At 51.9% G+C, this 20,964-nt stretch overlaps 2 protein-coding genes across 13 annotated transcripts in view; one reads left to right on the plus strand and one right to left on the minus strand.

The window, feature by feature from the left end:
* Positions 1 to 19: 19 nt before the first annotated feature.
* DUOXA1 (dual oxidase maturation factor 1) lies at positions 20 to 16,420 on the minus strand. Of its 5 annotated transcripts, none has more exons than XM_058541497.1 (10): positions 16,180 to 16,419; positions 13,059 to 13,116; positions 10,137 to 10,306; positions 9,615 to 9,732; positions 3,832 to 4,008; positions 3,437 to 3,494; positions 2,609 to 2,743; positions 2,144 to 2,354; positions 1,678 to 1,895; positions 20 to 1,276 (listed from the first exon to the last, which is right to left on the minus strand). In XM_058541497.1, exons 5-10 carry the CDS (start codon positions 3,976 to 3,978, stop codon positions 1,020 to 1,022), a joined length of 1,026 nt encoding a protein of 341 aa, XP_058397480.1. In that variant the 5' UTR covers positions 3,979 to 4,008; positions 9,615 to 9,732; positions 10,137 to 10,306; positions 13,059 to 13,116; positions 16,180 to 16,419; the 3' UTR covers positions 20 to 1,019. The 5 variants fall into 5 exon arrangements, with proteins under 5 accessions (XP_058397480.1, XP_058397476.1, XP_058397481.1 ...); XM_058541493.1 differs by having other exon boundaries at positions 10,030 to 10,306; XM_058541498.1 differs by lacking the exon at positions 2,609 to 2,743 and having other exon boundaries at positions 10,030 to 10,306; positions 16,180 to 16,420.
* The window catches only part of DUOX1 (dual oxidase 1), a 32,797-nt gene continuing 22,428 nt past the window's right edge, over positions 10,596 to 20,964 (plus strand). For 7 of the 8 annotated variants that reach the window (XM_058541483.1, XM_058541485.1, XM_058541486.1 and 4 more), the window contains exons 1-12: positions 10,596 to 10,659; positions 12,491 to 12,599; positions 14,583 to 14,666; positions 14,864 to 15,028; positions 15,847 to 16,034; positions 16,199 to 16,400; positions 16,556 to 16,722; positions 17,116 to 17,176; positions 17,314 to 17,410; positions 18,538 to 18,628; positions 19,692 to 19,794; positions 20,056 to 20,228. In XM_058541483.1, coding sequence (XP_058397466.1) covers positions 12,542 to 12,599; positions 14,583 to 14,666; positions 14,864 to 15,028; positions 15,847 to 16,034; positions 16,199 to 16,400; positions 16,556 to 16,722; positions 17,116 to 17,176; positions 17,314 to 17,410; positions 18,538 to 18,628; positions 19,692 to 19,794; positions 20,056 to 20,228 — 1,389 coding nt within the window. In that variant the 5' untranslated portion in view covers positions 10,596 to 10,659; positions 12,491 to 12,541. The remainder of the gene's footprint in view (positions 10,660 to 12,490; positions 12,600 to 14,582; positions 14,667 to 14,863; positions 15,029 to 15,846; positions 16,035 to 16,198; positions 16,401 to 16,555; positions 16,723 to 17,115; positions 17,177 to 17,313; positions 17,411 to 18,537; positions 18,629 to 19,691; positions 19,795 to 20,055; positions 20,229 to 20,964) is intronic. The other variant, XM_058541487.1, reaches the window with a different exon arrangement.

Genomic DNA, 20,964 nt, shown 5'->3' on the forward strand with positions numbered 1-20,964 from the left:
AAAAACCTTTTTCCCGCATTAATTTCCGTGGCTTCTCCAGGCTCCCAGGGGCTACGCACCGTCGGGAGACTTCGCCCGGCTGGAGGCAGCCTAATACACTCTTCCTCTGCTTCGTCACCATTCCGGATTCTCTCGGTCTGGAGAATTCAGAGTAACCCGGGAAAGGCTCTGGGAGAGGGGCGCCCTCTAGTGAGCCCAGAGGGAAACCGACGGGAGCCAGCATCTTGAGCCGTTCAGGGTGCATGATAGGTTGTAGCGACCAGGCAGGTCACCCTCCCACTGGCCCAGTGGGATCCCTTCTGCTGGCCTAGCTGAGTGGGCTAGGAAGGAATGGCGTTTTGGAGTTTATTCACTAAAGGGTGGAGTCTGAGGCCCAAGGTAGATGTCAGCAAGGCATAAAAATGTAAATCCTGGGATTTTTTTTAGGTCCTTGGTGAGTCCTACAATCTTATTCTGCAAATTTGAGAACTAAAGCTCAAAGAGAATGTGACACAGTTCATTACTATCAGACCTGGGACGAGAAGTTTGGTTTCTTCTCCCTCCCAGTGCTGTCTTTCATTGTATGGAGAGGTGATACAAGCTGGAGAAGTAGAGAACAAAATGGATCCAGGAAAAAGGAAGATGAGAGGTGCAGAGGGATGAGGGGAACCAGAGGAAAATCACATCGTAACCCCACACATGCACGTCATTATGTGGGTGAAGTTGAGTTTCAGTAAATGGCACCTTGAAGAGGCAAAGCATCAAGGGAAGGCAAGGTTGCTGTGCAGAAACAGGGGAGCCCCTGCTTGGCCTCACCATGGCCACAGGGTGTATGGGCAGCCCCAACGTCTGTTCACACCTTAGGGCTTTTGTTTTGTTTTTTAACATCAATAGGTAGAACCTCTTTTTTCTACTCCACCTACAGATTGGGGCTGGGGGCCTGATACAACCCATCCTGCAGGCAGTTCTGGTGGGTTTATGGGGCTCCAATGAGGTCTGGAGCCAGATGGAAGTCCGGGTGGCCACCAAGGAGAGGAAGCTTATAGGGCACAGTCAGGCTCTCCTGGGTACTCCTCCTTACAGCACGTCTCGGAGGAAGCCCCTGACAGAGGAATGTCCAGGGGCTCGGGACTCTCAGCTGTGGACCGGTAGCGGGGGCTCAGGAGTCCTCCTTCCTCAGGAATCCACTCCAGCACAGAGCCGTCTCCCCCACTCTGGTTGAAGAAAGCCTTCAGCCTGTGGGGCTGCATCCAGTGGGCCACCACCACGGCCAGACCCAGCAGCACACACAGCAGTCCTGGGGATGAAGTGACAAGTGCCTTAGTGAGAGGAGAATGAAACTGCAGGACAATTTAAGGCTATGTGAAGCAGGGACATCGAAGTGTTCTAGGAGTGGGGGACACAGAGAAGAGTGTTTAGGGGAAGTGGGGAGGGACATGAGATCGGAAGATTTGGGAACAAGCTGGGTGAAGAGAGAGCTAGGGGATGAGGGACATGACAGAGAGCAGACACAGGGGAGTAGGCACATAAGATGGGGGGAGCAGAACTGGGGAGAGAAAGCCTAGAGATGAGGGAGAAGAGGGATGGGGCTTTAAAGAGGGCAAAGGCATCCTGGCCTCCAGAGGCAGACCCTCCACCCCACCATGATGCTCCCTGGCTCTGAGCTCTTCAGTGCCTGTCTTCAGGGCTGGGCTTCACCTGTGGCCAACGTGATCCAGAAGGCAGGCCCACGGTGAGTGTGCAGCGTAGCAGTGCCCAGGTGCAGGGGACAGGGTGGGGTGAGTGACGTGGCCATGGAGAAGAAGAGCAGTCCCGACAGCTGGAAGATGCCCGTGGCCAGCAGCATGTGGCCACCGTAGACAAGCACGGGCATGGACAGCATCACATTGGCCAGCAGCCAGCAGAGGAATGCCACCCTGGAGAGTCAAGACTGGGTGAAAGCTGGCCTGGGCGCTTCTATCTGGAGGGGCCCAGGTGGAGGCTCAGGGACCCAAGGACACCTCAAAGATGTGAGGTAGGGCTTCCTGCCTGTGGGCTTCCCAACCAAGCACCATGGCGACTGGTCCCAGCCTTTCCTACCAGCGATCTCCACATGAGTGGAGGAGAGATGGGTAGAAACCCTGCTCCTGGGTCTAGGCCAGCAAGGCCTCCGTCCCACACTCACCACAGAATGGCCGAGGTGTAGTGTCCTGCCAGGCGGTACTGGCTATGCAGGCCACATGGGCTGTTTGGAGTGAACTTCTCAGCCAGGTAGAGCACAGGGTCCGGCAGCCCCTTCTCCAGTGCCTTTGCGTACTCCTCAGCATAGTTCTCGCCCAGGCGCCAGGTGAACTCCTCATTGTAATTGATGGTCTCATTAAGCTGCCCTGGGGTCCCTGGGGAATGGAGCAACTGTGCTCAGCAGGGACTCACGGACCAGAGTGGGCATTTGCCTGGGTAGGGACTTACCACGCTGGGCAGAGGGGCAGGAGCTGGTCTCAGTTGAGAGAAGGCAGCTTCCAAGGAATTGTTGGGAATTTCCCTTCCTACCATCCACCGATCCTGTAGCTCTTTAGACCAAACCGACCATAGATCCCAAAGACACAGAGCAGAGCCTTCCCCTCCCTCACAGGTAAGAGCCCTCTCTCACCTGTGAGCGTGATGTTGACTCCTCCCAGCCCAATCTGCAGCCCCACCTCGGCACTGATCCACTCAGAACTGAAGGCCTTGTATGACGTGTTGGTGCTGACCTGGCCCACAGACCACTTGGAACTGAAAATCACAGCTAGGGTTGGGGAGTTGGACATATGGGAACTCAGGGAGGTCTGGGCATTGCTGGGTTCAAGTCAGAGGGAGAGCTACAAGGGGACCATGTCTATTTTGCTCATAATTGTATAACCATTAACTGGCCAAGGGTCTGGCTCATAGTAAGTTTGCCAACAATATGTCTGGGATGAATAAATGGGTCAGAATCCAAGATTTCCCTTGGTCATACTCCTCTTACCCTTTCCCTCTCCCCCTCCACCCCACTTAGGGACAGCTACTCAGGCAGCTGAGGGAGGAAACATTAACATAATAAAGCGTGCTGAGCAAACACAGATAGCTTCAACATCGAGACTTTGCAAATCTCCTATTGCCTAATCCCCAAAGCAAAGCAAACAGCCCTCCTCCGTTTCCTCCCTCCAGTCTCCAGAGGCCCTCTCCCCACAGACATTCATTTTGACCTGCTTTCCTCTGAATAAAAATGTTAGGAAGGTTGTCAAGATGCATCCAGCATGGTTTCCAGGGGCCCCGCATCCCTCAGGGCAAGGGTAGGAGTGACGGGATAAGGCCACAGTGAGGTAGGCATGTGAGCAGGGGCTGGAAGCCTACCCTGAAGCAGAGGCTGCTGTGGGGCAGCAAGGAGAGGAGAGGCCGGCTGCTGAGGAACTAGATGGGATGGAGGCAGCTGCTCAAGTCAGCTGTGCTTCACACTCACCCAGGATCAGGGCCCCGATGAATAAGCTGGTCACCATGCGCAGCAGCCAGAACAGCCTCTGAGTCAGCGGGGGGGGGGGGGGGGGGGGGGGGGGGGGTTTTAGGAAGGAACGCCCTCCTTCAAGGCCACCTTTCCTCTTTTCAGACTTGGGGAGGGGGTTCTAAAGCCGACGTCACTCGGTCAATTGAGATCAGAGTGCCTGGCACGTAACAGGTGCTGGAGAATTATCTGCTGAGTCCCTGAGTGGGGAGCTCTCTGCTGGTGGAGAGGATGGTGTGGTCTCAGGACTGGAGTCTCTTTTCTGGGTCTGGTTATAGTCAGAGAGTCTGGCCCCCTCACTTCAAGGCCAAGGTCTCTCTGGGGCTGGGGTCTGCAGGGCTGGGTTTGTTTCTCACCATCTTGCCCCGAATGCCAGGCAGGATGATGATGAAGGTGACCAGTGCAGTCAGAAAGATGGTGATGATGATGGCCGAGGTGGTGTCCATTGGGAAGGTCGGCTTGGGGCCAGAGTAGAAGGGGAATGTGTGTCCGAAAGCAGCCATTTTGGTAGAGGTGTATGGGGGAGGTGGATGCTGTGCAACAAAAATAGTTGTTTACTGAGCGCTCTCTATGCACCAGGCACTGTTCTTGGTGCTGGAGGTATAGCAGAGAATAACCAGAGCACGCCCCTCTTCTCTGGAGCTCCCCAGACTCCACTGTTACTGCTGTTTCACTGCCCCTCAGCCATCCATCTCCCTATGTTTTGTCCATGAGAGAATGAGGGTCTTGGCAATCAGTCTCTGCTACCCCATGCTCCCTTCCTAACCCCCAGGTCCCCTAAATTGTGCCACCACTACCCTCGAGGCTTCTATGCTTCCTCTGGGACTATCTTAAGAAATATAATTCTCTTTTATCTCCCTCTGGCCTCTGGCACAAGCAGACAGATCACAGAACATAAAAAGGGCTATATTTACTATTACTTGAAGGCATAAGGCTGGAAGATGGTACAAATTACAAAAAGATTGGCTTTCGTCCTCAGGCCCCAAAGGAACAAAGGCCAGATAGCTCTGCTAAGTATATAATCCAACTACATTATCAGCAGGCTGATTCACAGACCTGGTACTGCCTACACTGGTCTGTCCAGCTTTCTCAAGCACGCTGGCTCCTGCTCTGGCAACTCCAGAACAATCGAGCTGAACTGAGCTCCACTTAGTAAGCGCTGAAGGAGCATCTGCCCTCCACCAGGCACAGTGCTGGGGCCAGATGTCCTTCTACCCCACACATCATCAACAGCAGCCTTCCTCCTGGACTCAAATTCTTGGGCCTTGTTTCAGCTCAAACCCTGGCTTAGCTCTTCTCTGCCTGTCCCCTGATCTCAGAGCTAGTTTGGCTCTAGTTTGTCCCTTTGCAGACAGGATATTGAGGAAATGGTACCTGAACTTACTGTGTTTTCTTAAATCCAGACAGAATGGATTGCAAGATATGCTATTATTTTATGCACCACAAAGAAAGAAAGAAAGAAAACCCTGCCAATTAAACCATGACAGCCATTGTTGGTAAGATGCACCTCAATTTCAGAGATGTCAAAATGTGAAGGAAAAAAAAAAAGCATCTTACATGATCTCAGCCCTGCTCATTTCCCTGAGTGTGATCTGTCCTGGGGCGCTGGTTTGCCCAGGAGGATCCATAATTTATAGTCTGACCAGGTAGTGTCTTGTTAAGCGATATAGTGAAAGAAAAAGCGTTGGAGTTAAGCAGCTCTGTGTTTGAATTCTGCCTCTGCCTCTTGCAACTTAGTTGACCCCTATCTACAGAGACTTGGGTTTTTTTTTTTTTTATTGGGATCTTATTGGCTTACAACATTGTGTAAATTTCAGGTGTACATCACTATATTTCAATTTCTGTATAGACTGCATCCTGTTCACCACCAACAATCCAGTTTTTATCTGTCACCATACGTATGTGCCCCTTTACCCCTTTCACCCTCCCCCCACCCTCTTCTCTGGTAACCACTAATCTGTTCTCCTTATCTATGTGTTTGTTTGTTTATCTTCCACATATGAGTGAAATCATACTGTATTTGTCTTTCTCTGAGACTCAGTTTTATTAAAAATAGGGATGATAATAATGTTTACTTCATAGGGTCATTGTGAGTATGAAACGAGATTGTGTATGTAAAGTGCTAAGAATAGTACCTGAAACAGAGTAATATCAATAAACGGAAGCGACTAGGTTGGGAAGGAGCAGGTATTTCGTTACTCCATTTATCTCTTCCTCCAATCCTTGGAGAGAACCCTAGGCTGGAATCAGTTCTGGGTCTAGTCTCGGTTCTTCACTGACTAATTTTATAACATTGGACAGGCAAATGACAACCTCCCTGGTCCTTGGTCTTAATAGAGATGAGCCACTCTTGTAAAATATTTTATAACCTTCCTTTATAATAAATACAGAAATGATGCTAATATGTGACCCTGACCAAAATACATTATACTATTAGTATTTCCTTATATTGCAGATACTTGTTTTTGAAGTTCCAGCATATAACTGGTATTCTTACTATTAGCAAACTTGCTTTATCTTCTTATTAACTAAGATATTCTACATTTTATAGACTTTCCTAAAAAATATAGCCTTCCATCAAAATTGTAATAGCTTCAGTCTAGGTGTCATACATTTAAAAAATAAAAAATTCTTAGACCAATAAACATCTGCTTTAAAATAAATATCACTATTTTACAAAATAATTTAATCCACAAATTCTTAGTTACTCATCTTCAGCTAGAGTTGAAATGTATGTTTCAGATTCAATTAAACATGAACGTTCATGCTTTGGAGACTCCAACTATTGGAATAGGCTTTCTGAAAATTTTGTGAAAGCACTAAAAATTGACAGGGTTCATCAAATCCCTTCCTGCCCAGTCCTTAGCCTTATATCGGTGGTACTCAGTTAATGTTGAATGAGAGTGTAGTATAGGGCAATAGGGAGCATAGCTGATAGTTCTCAAATCTGTGTCTCCAGGTAGACCTCCTACCTGGGCTTCAAACACAAAAGGGCCAATTACCCCATGGATGTTTTCACTTGGATGATCCATGGATGCCAAATTTAACAGGTACCAAACTGAATTCACCATCTGTATTCTGTTTTGTCTCTTTGGTGGCATCACCACCAGATCAATCAAATAAGCCAGAGACCTGGACCATCTTACCTCCTAAATATTTCTTGAAACCAACCATGCATTTTCTTCCCTACTGCCTCTGCCCTAATTCAGCCTCATCCTGTCTTGCCTGGTGCCAGAACAATTTTTCTAACAAGCAAATACAATCTTTTCATTTCTTTGCTCTGGGTAAAATCTAATTTTCTCACCATTACGTACAAAGTCCTTTGTGATCTGGTCCCACTTACCCTTCCATCCCCATCTCTTGCTCAGCCTAACCTCTAGCCATACTATACTACCTGCCTCTCCCTGAATCTGACATGCTCTTTCAAGCCTTCATGCCTTTGTATATGCTATTTCCTCTGCCTGGAATGCTCTTACCCCCTTGGCAAGCTCTTTTTCACCCTTTAAGTCTCAGCTTATATTACCTCCTCTGTGAGGCTTCCTCTGATGCCATTGGGCCAGTGTGGATGTCCCCACCTCTAACCTTCTGATTGCATTTTGAACATACCTCCATGATCACAATAATTACACTATACTGTAATTGTTTGAACATCTGTCTTCTTGTTAGCTTCTAATATCCTTAAGGGCAAGGACTTCCTTCTTTGCATCCTCTGCAGGCAGCATATACTTATCAGTCTGTGGATCAAATGAACCAACAAATATATGAATGAGTTCGTTCCTCTCCCTGCATCTTCTATTTCGAACACAAGAGGGAGCTATCTCCCTCACTGAGCTCCCTCAATGAGGGGCTATGCTCCCTTGTTGCCCTATGCTACCCTCTCATTCAACATTAACTGAGTATCACCGATATAGGGCTAAGGACTGGGCAGGAAGGGATTTGATGAACCCTGTCAATTTTTAGTGCTTTCACAAAATTTTCAGAAAGCCTATTCCAATAGTTGGAGTCTCCAAAGCATGAATGTTCATGTTTAATTGAATCTGAAACATACATTTCAACTCTAGCTGAAGATGAGTAACTAAGAATTTGTGGATTAAATTATTTTGTAAAATATGTGACAGTAATATTTATTTTAAAGCAGATGTTTATTGGTCTAAGAATTTTTAAAATTCATTTTTTAATTTATGACACCTAAACTGAAGCTATTGCAATTTTGACGGAAGGCTATATTTTTTAGGAAAAGTTATAAAATGTAGAATATCTTAGTTAACAAGAGAGGAAGATAAAGTACATTTGCAACAGTAAGAGTACCAGTTATATGCTGGAACTTCAAAAACAAATATTTTCAATATAAGCAAATAATAATAGTGCAACGTATTTTGGTCAGGGTCACATATTAACATTATTCCTGCATTTATTTTAAAGGGAGGTTATAAAATATTTTACAAGAACGGCTCATCTCTATTAACATGGTGCTTCAAAGAAACACTAACAAAAGTCTTTCTGTATCTTAAGTACAGAAGAACGTTAACTTGTTTCCAATTCTCCAAAATATTTATTAAAGATGACTAAAGCAAAAAGACAGTTGGTGAATAAAGTTTGCCTTGTTTAATTTCTTCTTGTTCAGTTTAATGAATTAGACCTTCCTTAATCTACATTGCCTAATTTAAAGATAATTTTTCATGACCATGATCCTAATTTGATTTTAATTATTAAGCTAACAGACCTCCTGCATGAAGAGGTGGGACTGAAATGAGAAGCCCACACACTCAGCAATCCTGCTTTTCCTACAAAGCTCCTAGTTTCTCTTGGGAACATCTTCCTCTCTGCCCTGCCCAGGAGAGTCTGACAGTAGAATTCTCCTAACCTGAGAAAAATCTCCTGTCAATCTTCACTCCACTCACTTCTCTCCTAGCTCACCACCATGACTGGTGTGTATATATATATATATATATATACACACACACACACACACACACACACAATGTATCTTGATATAAATAAGCACCAGATACAGTCAGACATACCTAGAAGTTTGTATAAACAGAAGTACAGACACAAGAAGGAAGTGGTTCTCAGTAACATAGACACCTAGACACAAAAACCCTCCTTCAGAGGCCCCTGTGACAAGATTGAAGTGCTTTCTCACTGGGGTGGGCCAATCCCCAAACTTTGGGGTCCTCCTTTGTCACCTGGACCGGAGAGGTTAGGGACACCTCTTTCCCTATCCTGACTCCCTTAAAATACTGAAGCATTTCTCATGCTCAATTGTATTTCAGACACAGTGACCCAATCCTTACCTACCACAGGATGAAATGGGGTTCCCACATATGCTGAGGGGTGGGCAAGAAAGTTACAATCTTTAAGAAAATTCATCCTAGTACAAGCTCCAGTCTTCAGCAGCCAAGTTATTATGTGCTTTCTTAGTGCTCTGTGACCTCTCTTGTAGCTTGACAGAATTTCTTCCTGAAGTCTCCCCCTCCCTACCTCTTCCATACCCACAGAGGAAGGACTACTAATTCTCTACAAAGGGGCAGTGGGTGACATGCCTAGAGTTGCCAAGAGCTCTAATTGGTGATACACACAGCTACTAGAATGCGATGGTATATTTCTCAAGTTGGGGTTGACCCCATTAAAAGTTTACAGCTCTGGCTGGCTAAGGGGACCCTGTCAGCAACTCCTGTCCCAGCCTCTCCTCTTCAAGAAGGCGTGCGTGTGGGCATGTGTGTGTATGTTGTTGCACTGAAGGAGCAGTTAAGTGGAGAAATAGAACAAGATCTGAAACGTGGGTTGGGGCAGGAATCCCTAGTAAGGGCTGAGGTGGGTAAGGAGCCCAGGGATGCTGAATCACGCAAGCCAAACTATCCAGACTCCAGTGAAGGCTGGATACAGATTCGATGTGTGTAAACCTTGTGGTGTTTATGGCCTTATGAAGTTTTCTGTCCTCCTCCTATTTTCTTATCAAACTTTCTCTTTGAGGAACTCCCGCTTGATCTGCGCTTGGTCTGGGAGGACGCAGGAAGTGCGCCCCTAGGGGCCGGGGCGGGGGCCGCACTTCAAGTCCAACTCCAAATCCCGCCCCGACCCCATCGACCCCAGCAGCTGCATCCCCAGACACTCGCACCTGAACCGCGTTGCCTACCTTCGCCTCTTCCAAACAATGCGAGTGTGGCCGCCAGCGCCGCTCGCCTCCTCCTTGTGGAACCTCACGCGCAGCGCTCCCGGGGGTGGGAGTAGAGAGGGAACCAGGTCTGGACGTTCTGTCACCAAAAGCATGCCCTTTTCCTCGGCAGGGCTCCCTTCCAACTCCTACTCTTCCCCTAATTTACTTAAGGACCAGACTATGACCGGACAAACCGGGTCCCGGGTGCTTCCCGGCGCTCCAAGTCACTCTCAACCTTCTCAGACAGCACCCGAGGCTCTGCGGCGCTGCCCCCCACCCCGGCCTGGGACAGAGAAGGGACGGGTGCGCGAGAACCGTACCTTCCGCAGGCGTCCCTCCGACCCCTCCATCTCCTCCCCCCACGCCCGGCACCCCTGGCGTCTCCAGCACAAACCTAGCGATGCAGTCCGGGGTCCAGCGGGGCGCGGGCGCGGCTCGAGGGCGGTGAGACCGCCGAGATCTCACGAGGAACCCCGAGGAGTGGTTACCACAGATTCTTACAGGGTCCTAGGACGGCTGCCTTGCTTGGACTCCTGGCCTGGTCTGCGGGCTTTGACGGATCCTCTTGGTCTTAGAGCCCAGATCCGATGGTGTGGAGAGGATTTGGGGGGCGCCTCCCCGGTCTCCCTGCACCCTCTCCGTCTTCCGCCCTCTCTCCAGCCTCAGCAGACCTGTAGAAGCAGACTTGCCCTTTTGGCCGTCCACGTGGCCGCACTAGCCGAGCCCTCCCCACGGACCGAACATCTCCCCCACCTGAGCCGTGCGAGCTGGAGCCGCCTCACCTTGCGCGCCCCCGTCCTCTCGGAGCACCTCGGCGGGTCCCCCGCGCGCCGGCCTCTATCCCGCCCCGCTCCGCCCCGCCCCGCCTTGGAACCGGGACGCGTCGTCCCCCCTTCACCCCCAGCCCCGCCCGCCCCTGCGCAGAGCTGGAGAAGGAGCCGGACCGGAGCGCGAGTCTCGGTGCAGCTGCGGGCCAGGCGGGAGCCAGTAGGCCGTCGGGCCTCGAGGGACGCCGCGGCCGCAGGTCAGATCCAGGAGGGCTTCGCCGGCCCGCGGGCCTGGGCGCTCCGGGGGAGTGAGCTCCATGGGCATGGCTGCGGTGGAGTGTGCCCCAGCTCCGCCACGTTTTTGAGAAAAGGGGGAATCTAGCTCTGGCCCCCCTGAGCCTCGGTTCTTAGCCTGAGGCTAAAATGGGTCCTGTTCGGGCCTATCCTCCGCCCCACTTAGCTTTTGGGAGGCTGGATTCTTCGGGAACTGGGAATGTTGGGTGGCCTAGTTTGCTTGGACCTAGGGGATCTCTCTGGAGCTCCTCCTGGCACCAGCACATCATGCCAGGGAGGGAACTTGGGGCTTTTAGACTCCAGGCTTTCCCTTTCTACCCTTCCTTGGGACCAAGCTGGAATCCTTATGGCCCTGACTCGTCTTTCCCTCAACCCAGGGTCACCACTCTAGGACTTCAGGCTAGAAAAGTAGTCATGTGAGGCAAAAACCAGGCAGGCCTGAGTTCCCTCCCTGCTTCTGCCACTGCCTGTCATGAGGTTGTGCCTTCTTTTAAAGGTTGTTGGGAAGTTACTGGACCAATGTTGCTGTATAAATTGTTGTGGCTACCCACCCACTAGGAGTGGTTATGAAGCATGCCCACCTTCCCCTCCAGGTTGCCCCCACAGCCTGGCCTGAAAGCTCACTGCATGCTTTTATGGGTTGAGTAGAATATTGGTGTCTTGGGCCAAGGATCCTGAAGACGTGCTGGTAGGGGGGAAAGGGCAGGATATCCTAGATCAGGGAGAGACCACTGTGGCCACTCAGCATGTCCCGCCTTAGGGCTTCCACCATCCAGAGCCCGGCTCTTTGCACATTCTCAAAGGCCAGCATCTGGACAGTCTCTGGGTTGGAGTGGGTGGAATACTGAGCTTTTGAGTTATGACAGGGCCTAGGTTTTTTCATTTGTTTAATGGGAGATGGCGATTGCGGATGAGGTCACCCTCCGAGTTCCTTCCTCTGTGACTAGACAACCTGTCCAGTGGCCCTGAGGGTTTGGCTAGAGATGACGCTTTCCCTGAGTTCCCACATTCCTCCACTAGATCGTTCCCCAGCCCCACCCCACCCCCGATCTCCGTGTTGCCTTTAGGAGGTCTTCACTGGCCTTAGGCACTCCCTGTGCCACTCAGGAGTCCCAGCCTGTGTCCCCTGCTGCCTCTGTTTCCCTGTTGTCCCTCGGTGATTTGTTGGCCTGGGGAGAGCAGGAAGCCAGCATGAAACACATGAGCACCTGGTGCTGCATCCTTTCTGAGTCCGCCCAGAGGAGCCGAGCTCCAGCCCACTCTCTGTAGATCACATTTACATAACACCTGTCACTTTTCTTGCTTTGAATTCAACCTCATTCTCACATTTGATTCTGGCAACCACGCTAGGAGGTAGGCAGTTCAGGTATGTTTACTCCCATAGCTGCCTAAGATCACACTAGTGGACTGGCAGCAGCACAGTATCCTGGCCTCAGCCCGCTGTCTTGGCCCCCAGCCCGGTGTCCAAGGAACACCCACTTCAGGAAGCCGGGCCAAAGCAAGGTTTTCCCATTGATCTTAGAAAGTAAAGTTCAGGAAGGCAGGGATTTCTGTCTGCTTTGTTCATCACTTAATCTCCAATGCCTTGGTCAGTGCCTGCTACTTAGTGGGTGCTCATCAAGTGTTTGTTGAATGAATGAAAGATTCTTGGGAGAGAGTGAGTCTCTTGCTCTTTGCCACTCACTGTGGTCTTGGCCCAGCCCCAGGCCTTGATTCACAGGGGCCTGCAGAGGCCCTGGCCTGACTCTCCTGAACTGCTGGGGCTCATTCTCTCTGTCCTCTGTCTTTTTCTAGGGTTTCCATTTTAGGGTGTTCTAACATCTGAGCCCTATTATCATTTTCATCATGGGCTTCCACCTGGCTCTGGCATGGACACTGCTGGTTGGGCCATGGATGCCCATGGGTGAGTATAGATTGGAGGAGAAGCGTGGCTAGGAGCAGAGGAACCCAGATCCTATGGGCTCCCCCAAGGACAGAAGCTGTATCATATTCACCTCTGTATCTCCAGGCCCTAGCTAACATAGTACCTTGCCCATGGTAGGTGCTCATTTCAAGCTTGTTGACTAGATGGATGGATAATGGAATGAAAAAATTCCTCAAATACACAGAGTTAGGGAGCCTTCAACTGCTGTGTCAGCATTTCCTATTTCATTCTTGACTGTCTGCAGGCCCTGTCTCTCTCTCTTCATAAAGGAAGGACCCCTGACGGCAAATAGGAAAAGATTGATTAGACACCCAAGACAATAAAGGATCTTGGGGTCAGATTGGACCCAAAGCTGAAGGGAAGTCACCAATGTTCTAAAACAATCTGATAAAAAAAAAAAAAAAAACGATATGATCCATAAGAGTTTAATCTGCTTACCTTGAGCTTTGGACAATCCCTTACTAGAATCTGAGGCCATCCTCTGTAGTCTGGGTTGCTGAGGAGGGAAGTGGGTTTAAGGTGCCACAAGTTAGGTTAAAAGGAGCAAGTTCCTGATCACCAGAGGTGGGAGATGCAAGAATGGGGAGCAGAGAAACCTGTGGCATGATCTGTCCTGGTGGAGGTGATAGCATGGTGACACAGCCCTGCAGCTTCTCCCTTGCCAGAGCTGCTCACATTCCCATTCCTTCCAGGCCTCTCCTTGCCTTGGCCTCAGGTTTTCTTCTTCTCCCTATCACTTGCCTCTTATTCCCAAGACGCATTCTTCCCCACACCCTCCCCAAGAGGCCGCCTCCTTGTTCTGCTACCAGTTCATCTTATTTTAGAGATCACAAATATGTGGCTGCCCTAGTTCCTGCCCCAGGTCCTGGATCCTTAGTGGGGTTCTTTGCTCAAACATCAGGGCCTGAGTCATTTTCTGTCTCCGACCCCCTAGTGAGTGTGTGTGTGTGCATGTGTGCACGCATGCACACAGGTGTGGGGCAGGAGGGTAGCTCTGAGATCCTGGCCTTGGTCTGAGTGGAGAGATAATTAGAGGAATGGGTCTCTCTCCGGCTAATGAGAGGCCTTTTCTTTGCTGTCTTCTCTGAAGTGAGCAGAGAGGGAGCCTTAGCCCTGGAGCCTCCTGGTTTGGGGAAAGGAATCTGGCTGGTCATCTAATCTATTGACCTGCTCCACTTCTGATTCTGGACCCTTCCCTCTGCCCCCACTGCCTGAGCTCTTCCCTCACCAACTGAGTGCTCCCTCCCAGACCCTAGTTTTTGGAGAGTATAATAGAATCAAGCAGAGGAATTATATGGGGACATGATGCCCCAAAAGAGGAGGGGGCAGGGTTATCCACATGGCCACTCAGTCCCTGACTCCACCCAAGAAACTGACAAAAAGGCCAGAGTAGCAACAGGCCCCAAAGCCACAGCCCACACCCTTGCCCTGGGCTCTGTTCAGCAGGAGAGGGCCAAGCCCCTCTCCACACTGGCCCTGCCCAGGGAGGGGACACAGAATGACATGTCCTTCCCTAGGTGGAAGAGTGGCTGGCTCTTGGGGTGTGGCCAGCTTTTGCTCTGTATGTTTTCTTAGGGCTGGGAATGGTTTCTGTCTTGCCATGTCCCCCAGGCAGCTGAGGCGTGAGGGCAAGAGAAGGCTCCTGCACCCTCTTCCCCATTGCCACTGTTCTCCTCAGCCTCCTCTTCCTCTCTGAGGCCACTGTCAGCACACTCTGCACCTGGCTATACTACTTTAATGCTCTCTACCATGTTTCCCCCACTGAGCAGCTTCAAGATTGGGCTTGAGTTCAAACATCATCACTTTGCTCTGGGTTATCTCTCTTGCACCCTACCTCCCACACTGCTGGGTGTCCACTTTCTGCTGCTCCAAGTGCCAGGCCCACAGGACCCATATCCTGCAGGCCTGCCCGTCCTCTCATGCAGGCTTGCCCAGCTGCCCCTTCCCTCTGTTCTCACACAGGAGCTCAGAACCCCATTTCGTGGGAGGTGCAGCGATTTGATGGGTGGTACAACAACCTCATGGAACACAGATGGGGCAGCAAAGGTAGGTGAGAGCCAAGTGGAGACAGAGCCCCAGGGTCAGGGTGGTACCTACCACTAAGGGGCAAGGGCTGGCAAGTACCAGCAAAGGCTCGTCCATTCCTAAGGTTTTGGGATCTGTAGTATGGAGGGAAGGTTGGGAGAGAGGGGGTCAGGGACCCCCCTGAGGATTCATCCTTGTCCCTACCCCTCCTACCCCAGGATCTCGGCTGCAGCGCCTGGTCCCAGCCAGCTATGCAGATGGTGTGTACCAGCCCTTGAGAGAACCCCACCTGCCCAACCCCCGAGACCTTAGCAACACTGCCATGAGGGGCCCTGCAGGGCAGGCCTCCCTGCGAAACCGCACAGTGCTGGGGGTCTTCTTCGGTGAGAGCCTCAGCCTCTGGGGGAGGGAGGCCAGTGGGGTCAGCTGGACGCCTCTATGTCTAAGGGGGGAGTCAGGGAGAGGAAGAGGGAGAGGAGTGATGGAGGGACTGAGAGATGGGGGTGAGAGATGGAGGGGGAGGTGATGGGGTGGGGTAGGAGTGGGGGTGGAGAGAAAAAGTCTGGTTGAGAGAGGCATAAATCTGCCCCACGTTGAGCTGTTGATGGGAGTGGGGGTAGAGGCAGGAGCATGAAAATAATCTGGTAGGAACTCTTGGTGAGACCCTGTTCTCACTCTTTGCCCCTGTGCCTCCTAGGATAGGCTCAGGGCAAGGTTCTGATTCTGGTAAGAGGGCTGGGGGAGGGGTGCGTGTGTCAAAATAGGGGTGCTAGGGTGCCCTGACCCAGTGACTGTGGGTTGTTGGCTCACAGCAGGAATGGCTGGCTCCTGCTGGCCACCCAGGAGGAGCCCACACTTGCTTCCCAGTGTCCAACGGTCCACTGAGGCTGGCAGGCCCTCTGGGCAGGCTGCTCCCAGCTGCATGTTGGAACCGGTGCTGCCAGCCCGATTGCCTAGGCACATTCACCTGGAGCCTCCCAGTTACCACGGAGAAGGCCAAACTGGCAATGAAAACCGTTTGGACCAGGGTGTAACAGAGGATTGAGAAGGGGTGGGGGAGGTGAAGGCTTGGACTTGCCCATAATGGCTGCTGAGTCTTTTGAAGCTTCAAGGGGTTGGGGCGGGGAAGGACTCGATAGCTGGTGCAGAAAGGAGAGTGGCGCTCAGCTGGCCCTAACATGCCCTCCCCCGCTGCGGGCAGGCTACCACGTGCTCTCCGACCTGGTGAGTGTGGAGAGACCCGGCTGCCCCGCCGAGTTCCTCAACATCCACATCCCGCCCGGAGACCCCGTGTTCGACCCCGACCGGAGCGGGGACGTGGTGCTGCCCTTCCAGAGGAGCCGCTGGGACCCCAAGACCGGACTGAGCCCCAACAACCCCCGGGACCTGGTGAGACGAGGCAGGAGGCGGGGCGGGGCGCTGCGCTCGGGACCTGGCAGGGCCGGGTGGGGAGAGGCTCCCACCCCCACACCCACCTACACACGCCTGGCCCTGGCCCTCCCTTACCCGCCTCAGCTGCCCGACCCCGGCTTACCCTCCCCGTGTCCCCGCAGACCAACGAGGTGACAGGCTGGCTGGACGGCAGCGCCATCTATGGCTCCTCTCACTCCTGGAGCGACGAGCTGCGGAGCTTCTCCGGGGGGCAGCTGGCGTCGGGACCCGACCCCGCCTTCCCCCGGGACTCGCAGGAGCCCCTGCTCATGTGGACGGCGCCCGACCCCGCCACCGGACAGCGCGGGCCCCAGGGGCTGTACGGTGAGGCCGCGGGGCCGGGCAGGGGCGCGGCGCGGGAGGAGCGGGCAGGGCGCGCCCAGGGCTCGTTGGAGGGCTGGCTGGGGGTCTGCGGGGTTGGGCTCCCCTTGGTCACACCGCCGCGCATCTCCTCCCGTGCGTCCCCGCGTCGCATACAGCTTTCGGGGCGGAGCGAGGGAACCGCGACCCCTTCCTGCAGGCGCTGGGCCTGCTCTGGTTCCGCTACCACAACCTGTGCGCGCAGAGGCTGGCCCGCCAGCACCCGAGCTGGGGGGACGAGGAGCTGTTCCAGCACGCGCGCAAGAGGGTCATCGCCACCTACCAGGTCAGCCCCTCCCCCACGTCCTGGTCCAGGGAGACTCCGCTCCCTCGCAGAGCCTTCCGTCCTTGGACAACTGCCACCCAGAAACGTCCTTCTCCAGCAGGACACCCCTCCCTAGAAAGCTAACGTCTAGGAATAGGCCCTGAAAAGGATCAGGACGCAAAGCGCTACTTATACACCAGATTTTGCTTGTGATTATTATTTAGCTGCCCCCCTGCCCCAATCCCCTGTTCCTTGTGGGGGACAGGCCTTCTCACCTCTCCTGTTTGATTGGCCTCCCTCACGACTGCCGCTGCCTGGTCCTCATCTCTCGCTTAAGCCTTCCTTGGGCTCAGATTCCTCCCAGCCCGGCAGCTCCAGCGCTGGCCTCCCCTTTCCCCTCTCTCTGACCCTCAGAACATCGCCCTGTATGAGTGGCTGCCCAGCTTCCTGCGGAAAATGCCCCCGGAGTATGCAGGTGAAGGGATGGAGAGGGAGGATGGGAGAGCTTGCAGGAGTTTTTATGGAGGAGGGTGGAGTGGCGATCGGTCGGGAGGATGTTGAGTGGTTTAAAAGCTAAATTTTACTGTCTTCTCTCTTCTCCCCTTCCCCCAGGATACCGGCCATTTCTGGACCCCAGCATCTCTCCGGAGTTCCTGGCGGCCTCTGAGCAGTTTTTCTCCACCATGGTGCCCCCTGGCGTCTACATGAGGTGAAGGAGGGGCTCAAATGTGTGTTGGAAGGGATGGGAGTGTCGACTGAGAAATATCTGTCCTCAGGAGCCCTCAGGACAATTATCAGTCTGAAGTGTGCCCATTCCCCCAGGGAACAGTGAATATAGAGGGGAAGAAGGACAAAGTGTTTAAAAAGATACATCATTATGTTTTTTAAGCACTTTTATGTCAGTTTTCCTGCAGCTGGTGTAGATATTAATCCCCCAATTAAAGACCGGCTAATTGAGGCTCAGAAGGTGAGTCACAAAGCTGGTTGGTCTGAACCTCAGGTCTTGACACTACACTGGGGTCATTTTTAGCACAGAACTGAGCCTTTGGAGAGAATTATAATAAAAATATGTAAGAGCTCAAGAAAAATATTGGCTCCAAAGTAATGAAAAGGGAACTTGAAACTAAAAATATACATATTTAAGTGTATATGAAACAAAGCATGTCAGTTTATTTTTTTACAATGGCATTATAGTTTAAAACAATTCATGGGTTAGATTTTTTTACTCTGAAACAATTTCTGGATATGCCTGATGATGGCCAAGAAATCATAGCAATTGAGTTACCCGTAGACAAGTAATTTTAAAAGAACAATTAAAAATCCTTTTAAATGTTTTAATATATATATATAGTATATACACATAGAGAGAGAGCGAGCACGAGCACACACGAGTGCTATGTGTGCATTTTTAGATGTTTGGTCTGATGTGGGAAGAGGGACCTTTCAAAAATCGGATTTTTCAGGGGCCTGCCCAGTAGCGCAAGTGGTTAAGTGCGCGCACTCTGCTGTAGGGGCCCAGGATTGGCTGGTTGGGATCCCAGGCAGGCACGGACTCACCGCTTGTCAAGCCATGCTGTGGTGGGCGTCCCACATAAAGTGGAGAAAGATGGGTATGGATGTTAGCCCAGGGCCAGTCTTCCTCAGCGAAAAGAGGAGGATTGGCAGATGTTGGCTCAGGGCCAATCTTCCTCACAAAAATCGGATTGTTCAGCACCTACCCTGACCACACACCACATCACTGACCTCTGGCTACAGTCTTGGAGACCAGAGCCCACCAGAGCCTGACATTTGGACCCCATGGCCTCAGTCCCCATTCCCTTGCTCCTTGCATTTCAGAAATGCCAGCTGCCACTTCCAGGGGGTCATCAGTAGGAACTCAAGTGTCTCCAGAGCTCTCCGGGTCTGCAACAGCTACTGGAGCAGAGAGGTCAGGGCGGGCGGCACATATGTGGGTGGCTATGTGGGTGGGTATATGTGTGTGAGTTGTGTGTGTGTGTGTGTCTGAGGGTGTGTGGTGAAGGTGGGCAGTAGGGCCGAGGCAGCCAGCTGGAATGCGCTGGGGTGGAGGAGGCAACCTGGGGGACCTCAGCCATTTCCTCTACCCATGTCTGAGATGACCAGGTAGTTGTACGTGGTTAAAAGTCAGTCCTCTACCCCTACTCAGAGCTTTGTGAGAGACAGTGGGGCCTGTGCAGGTGTGGCTCTTCATTCACTGCTTCCTCCTAGATTTTTCTTCTCTCTTGACAGCTCTGGGTCCCATATAGGCGCTGGAGTACTCCAACCATCCCAGCCCCCAAGGAAACTTCCCAGTTAGACACACCCAGGGCAGTGTGTGAATGTGTATGTGCGTGCGGTGTGAGGAAGAGGGAGGGATTCTGAGAGAGTACTAGGGATAGTCCATCCAAACCAGGCCAGTGTGCGTGAAGAGCACTGACCATTAATTTAAAGCAAAATCAGATACTTTGTGTAGAGTATTCATAAGAGGGGAAGGGAGGTGGGAGGAAAAGAGAAGAGGATGGCATAGGATCAGAGTCACGGAGCTGAGTTGAAAGAGACCTCAGTGTCTTCCTAATCCCTTTTTATTATTTATTTTATTTTATTAATCCCTAATGTTCTTTTTATTAAGGGGAGGACATTGAGTTCAGAGAGGTCCTGTGACTTGCCCATGGTCACACAGCTGGCTAGTGACAGAGCAAAGACCAAGACCTAGATCCAGCGACTTTGTCAACCCTACTATCACGTCTCCTAAAATAGAAAGTTTTAGATCCCTTGTGCTTGTGGAGCCCTGTCTCCCAGCAGCATGGGCTTTGGATGGGGCCATCACTCTCCCTGAGTGGAGCATCAACCTGTGGAGGAGGAATGGCCCACCAGTTTGGAAGCAAACAGCAGGACTGAGTGGGCCTGGGACGTGTACTATGGGGAGGAAGGAGTCTGGCTGCCCAACCTCTGGACCCGTTAGCCACACCCCTCTCCTCTCCCCACCCCCAAAGCACCCAAACCTACGAAGAGCTGAAGATGTGGATGCGCTGCTGCAGGGCATGGCCTCCCAGATCGCTGAGCGAGAGGACCATGTGGTGGTGGAGGACGTGCGAGGTGAGGCGGAGACTGTCCCTTTGGGCTGTACACCCCCTGTCCCCCAGAGGAGGTTCAGCTAGAGCTCCAGAGCCAGGCAGGGAGGGGTGCCCAGGGCTGGGAACCTGCAGTCTTTCCCTGCTAAGAGAGCTTTTGAGCTGCTGACCATAGCTCCCTCTATATGGCTCAGGTTCCCCTGGGGCTGGCTGGAGCCTGGGGCGTGGGCTAGAGGAGTAATGGTGGCCCTGAGCTCCCTCAGACTCTCTGATATCTCATCCACAGATTTCTGGCCCGGGCCACTGAAGTTTTCCCGCACAGACCACCTGGCGAGTTGCCTGCAGCGGGGCCGGGATCTGGGCCTGCCTTCTTACACCAAGGCCAGGGCAGCACTGGGCCTGCCTCCCATTACCACATGGCAGGACGTCAACCCTGCACTTTCCCAGAGTAACAGCACTGTGAGGAGGGGTCAAGACTCAGGGGGCCGGGTGGGAGGGCCTAGAGACATGGAAGATGAGCAGCAAGGCACAGGCACTAGAGATAGGCACCTAGAGAGAGGGGCAGGGCTCACTCAGGTCACTTTCCCAGGCATCACACACCAGGATGGAGGATACCAGACCAGCAGGATTCAGCTGACTGTGAAGATCCAGCAAATATTCATTGAGCATCTGTTGCATACCAGGCACTTAATGGGCATTATCTCATTTACTCTTCCCAACAACCCCCTGAGTAGATATAGAAGGTCCTCGACTCAGGAACAAGCTGTAGTTTCGTGCACTGATATTCAAGCTGCCTTTGGGGAGTCAGCTGTCACCCTCTGAGCTATTACCCGGGCGCGGGGCATTGCCTGCCAGTCAGCAGACCAGTCTTGGCTGTCTTACTATCTTGGCACAGCAGTGTTACTACAATTGTGTGCCTATTTTATTGCTTTCGCCCTTACCATTTTATAAATTTGTTGGAAAGTGGAGAATTGAAAGGCCAATAAAGAAGTGATAAGAGCATGGGGCTCATATACTTTATAAAATCAACATAAACATAGGAATTACCAGGCATCCAAAAGCAGCAAATCTTTGGTTTCAACTGGGTCTCATTGGAATTAAGCCGCTCAAGTGCTTATGTATTTACATTGTGGAGAAAAGAACTAACTTAAAGGTCAAGTAGAAAATGCTGCTCATATATTGTTGAAGACTCTCT

This window comes from Diceros bicornis, chromosome 5 (genome assembly GCF_020826845.1).
Source record: "Diceros bicornis minor isolate mBicDic1 chromosome 5, mDicBic1.mat.cur, whole genome shotgun sequence".
Classification (NCBI taxonomy): Eukaryota; Metazoa; Chordata; class Mammalia; order Perissodactyla; family Rhinocerotidae; genus Diceros; species Diceros bicornis.

Excerpts from the sequence above, each read along its gene's own strand:
- DUOXA1 (XM_058541495.1), bottom strand. The coding sequence starts at position 3,978 with ATGGCTGCTTTCGGACACACATTCCCCTTCTACTCTGGCCCCAAGCCG. Across the intron at positions 3,495-3,831 it reads CTGGCATTCGGGGCAAGATG|AGGCTGTTCTGGCTGCTGCG; the intron begins GTGAGAAACAAA and ends CCGCTGACTCAG. Across the intron at positions 1,896-2,143 it reads TACACCTCGGCCATTCTGTG|GGTGGCATTCCTCTGCTGGC; the intron begins GTGAGTGTGGGA and ends TTGACTCTCCAG.